At 69.3% G+C, this 2,457-nt stretch overlaps 1 protein-coding gene across 3 annotated transcripts in view; it reads left to right on the forward strand.

Moving 5' to 3' along the window:
• Positions 1-56: 56 nt before the first annotated feature.
• MAST3 (microtubule associated serine/threonine kinase 3) overlaps positions 57-2,457 on the forward strand; it is a 24,085-nt gene continuing 21,684 nt past the window's right edge. For 2 of the 3 annotated variants that reach the window (XM_039700392.1, XM_039700390.1), the window contains exons 1-2: positions 96-142; positions 586-675. In XM_039700392.1, coding sequence (XP_039556326.1) covers positions 96-142; positions 586-675 — 137 coding nt within the window. Of the gene's footprint in view, positions 143-585; positions 676-2,457 lie in introns of all 3 variants that reach the window. The other variant, XM_039700389.1, reaches the window with a different exon arrangement.

Consider the following 2,457-nt stretch of genomic DNA (forward strand, 5'->3'; position numbering starts at 1 on the left):
GGGGCCGCCGGTGCCGCCCGCCCGCGGGAGCCGCCCAGCGCGGGGGCAGCCGGTGCGGCGGGAGCGGAGCGGGAGCGGAGCGGGGCGGCGGCGGCATGAAGTCGCGTCGGGACAGGCTGAAGATCCCCTCGCTGACCTTGGAGTGAGTCGGAGCCGGGGCGGGGCGCGCCGGTACCGGCACCGGGGGAGGGCGGCAGGACCCTGGGCCATCCCCGTCCCGCTCTTCCCTGTCCCGACACGTGCCCCATCCCTGTCCACTCCTATCCCGCGGCATCCCCACCCCCGGGCCGCAGGTCCTGGTCCTTCCTTGCGGTCACAGCCCCGGGCGCTGCCGGTGACAGCCCCCGCGGCAGCGCCAGACCTCCCGCCGCCTTTCCCGGCCGCTGCCTCAGACCCCGCAGTGTCCCTGCTGTCCTCGGCGCTCCCCCTCCAGCTCTGCCTCACTTTCCCTGCCTGACCCCCCCGGCCCCTGTCCCCTCCGCTCCGGGCCCCGGCCCCCTCCGGCCGCAGGGCACGGTGCCACCGAGGGGCCACCAGCGCCATCCATCAGCCGCTGACAGCGCGCCGGCTCGTCTTGCCTTGCAGCTTGTCTCCGAGCAGCCAGAGCCCGACGCTGCTGAGCCCCTGCAGCCCCTGCAGCCCCTGCAGCCCCTTACTAACCCTGCACCCCTGGAGGTAAGGCCCCCCCAAACCCTCCCTGGGAACCGTGGCTCCAGGGAATGAGGGGGGACACGTGGAGATGGGGACAGAAAGGTGGGTCCCCTCCACCAGGGATGTCCTGGGGCACCCCAAAAGGGTACGACTCTCTTTGATGGGACACATGGAGCGATGTGGCTGGGGTCTGTGCCAACCCCTGCCCACCCCAAACCCAGCCTGGCTGTGCTGCTGGCTTTGTTCTGCTGCTGGCTGGTCCATTTTGGGGAGCCCCACTGGGGGTGTTGTGATGGCAGCTCAAGCTCAGGCTCTGAGCACCCCTGTTGAGCAGGGAGGCTTTGAGAATGGACCGGGCCCTGTGATGGGAGCAGGGTGGGACCGGGCCTGGCGCCTCCTCTGTCCCTTTTCTGCCCTGCCACGTGTTGAAAGTGAGGAGGGGCTGCTCCGGGGGGTGGGTTCCCCCCTCTACCCTCCCCCAAAATTCCAGAAGCCCCCTGTGTGCCCCGCCGGTGCAGGCGGTGGCCGGGCCCTGCGCCCTGTGCCTCTGCCCCGGGGACAAGGTGCACCAGCTGCGCTGGCACCGCCGTCACACCCCGCCCTGTGCCCCGTGGCACCGAGCTGCACCTGCTCGGCAGCGGGGGCTGAGCCGCTGCCTCCGTCCGTCTGTCCGTCCGTCTGCCGGGGAGAGCAGCTGGTGGCGGCGGAGCGGGATCCGGCGGCGGCTCAGGCGCTGCTCAGCAACAGGCAGGGCCACTTGTGGGCAGCAGGGCAGGAGCCCGGGGCTGCCTGGGGGCTGCCTGTGCCCTGCCTGTGCCCTGCCCGTGCCTGTGCCCTGCCTGTGCCCTGCCCGCTGGCCCTCTCTGCCAGCCCTGCCTTGCCCCGTGGTGACTGCAGCATGTGGAAAACCAGCCTGCCCTTGTGAGTGCTCAGCTGAGGCCTTGAGGAGAGTTTTTGGGATGCTGATGGTGACAAGGAAGGGGGATGAGGATGGGGACAATGACAGGCAGTCTGTGCTGGTGTCTCATGGCTGCTGGGCAGGAGCTAAGGGGAGAGGTGCTGAACCCCTGCCCAACCCAGCAGTGCCACGATTTCACTGGCCTGGTGAGTGTGGCAGTGCCATCCCACACAGCTCGGTGTGGCCCTGGTGTGCCACCACGCAGGAGGGTGGGTGTCACTGGCTCTGAGCTGGGATCTCCCTGGCTGAACTGTGGGCAGGAGGTTGCGGGGCACTGCCAGGACTCTGTGGGTGCCCTCAGAGGACACATCCCTCGGCTGGCAGGGGGCTTTGGGGCTGCCCCCGCTGACTTAGGGGATGATGTTTGTGCCCCTCGAAGGCATCAGCAGCAGTTGTTGAATCTCCATGGTAATCCTGACCCCATTTTGGGGTGCTGCCCTGTCTCTATGGTAACCCTAAGCCCATTTTGGGGCGCTGCCCCATCTCTGGTCTAACCCTGGCCCCATTTTGGGGTGCTGCCCTGCCTCTACGGCAATCCCGGCCTCCTCTTGGGCTGCTGCCCCACCTCCAGCCTAACCCTGACCTTCTTTTGGGGTGATGCCCCATCCCTACCGTAACCCCGACCCCGTTTTGTGCCGCTGCCTCCTTTCCCCGGTCACCCCCCCACCCCCCACTTCCTGTCCTTTTGGGGGGTGATCCCCCCGTCTCCATGGCAACCCCGACCCCGTTTCGGGGCGCTGCCCGTTTCCATGGTAACCCCGCCGCCGCCGGGCGGGAAGGGGCGGGCGGCAGCGGGAGGCGGCGGCGGCGGGAGGCGGCGGGAGCCCGGCCCCGCTCCGGTCCCGCTC

This window comes from Passer montanus, unplaced genomic scaffold (genome assembly GCF_014805655.1).
Source record: "Passer montanus isolate IOZ18808 unplaced genomic scaffold, ASM1480565v1 scaffold140, whole genome shotgun sequence".
Lineage (NCBI taxonomy): Eukaryota > Metazoa > Chordata > Aves > Passeriformes > Passeridae > Passer > Passer montanus.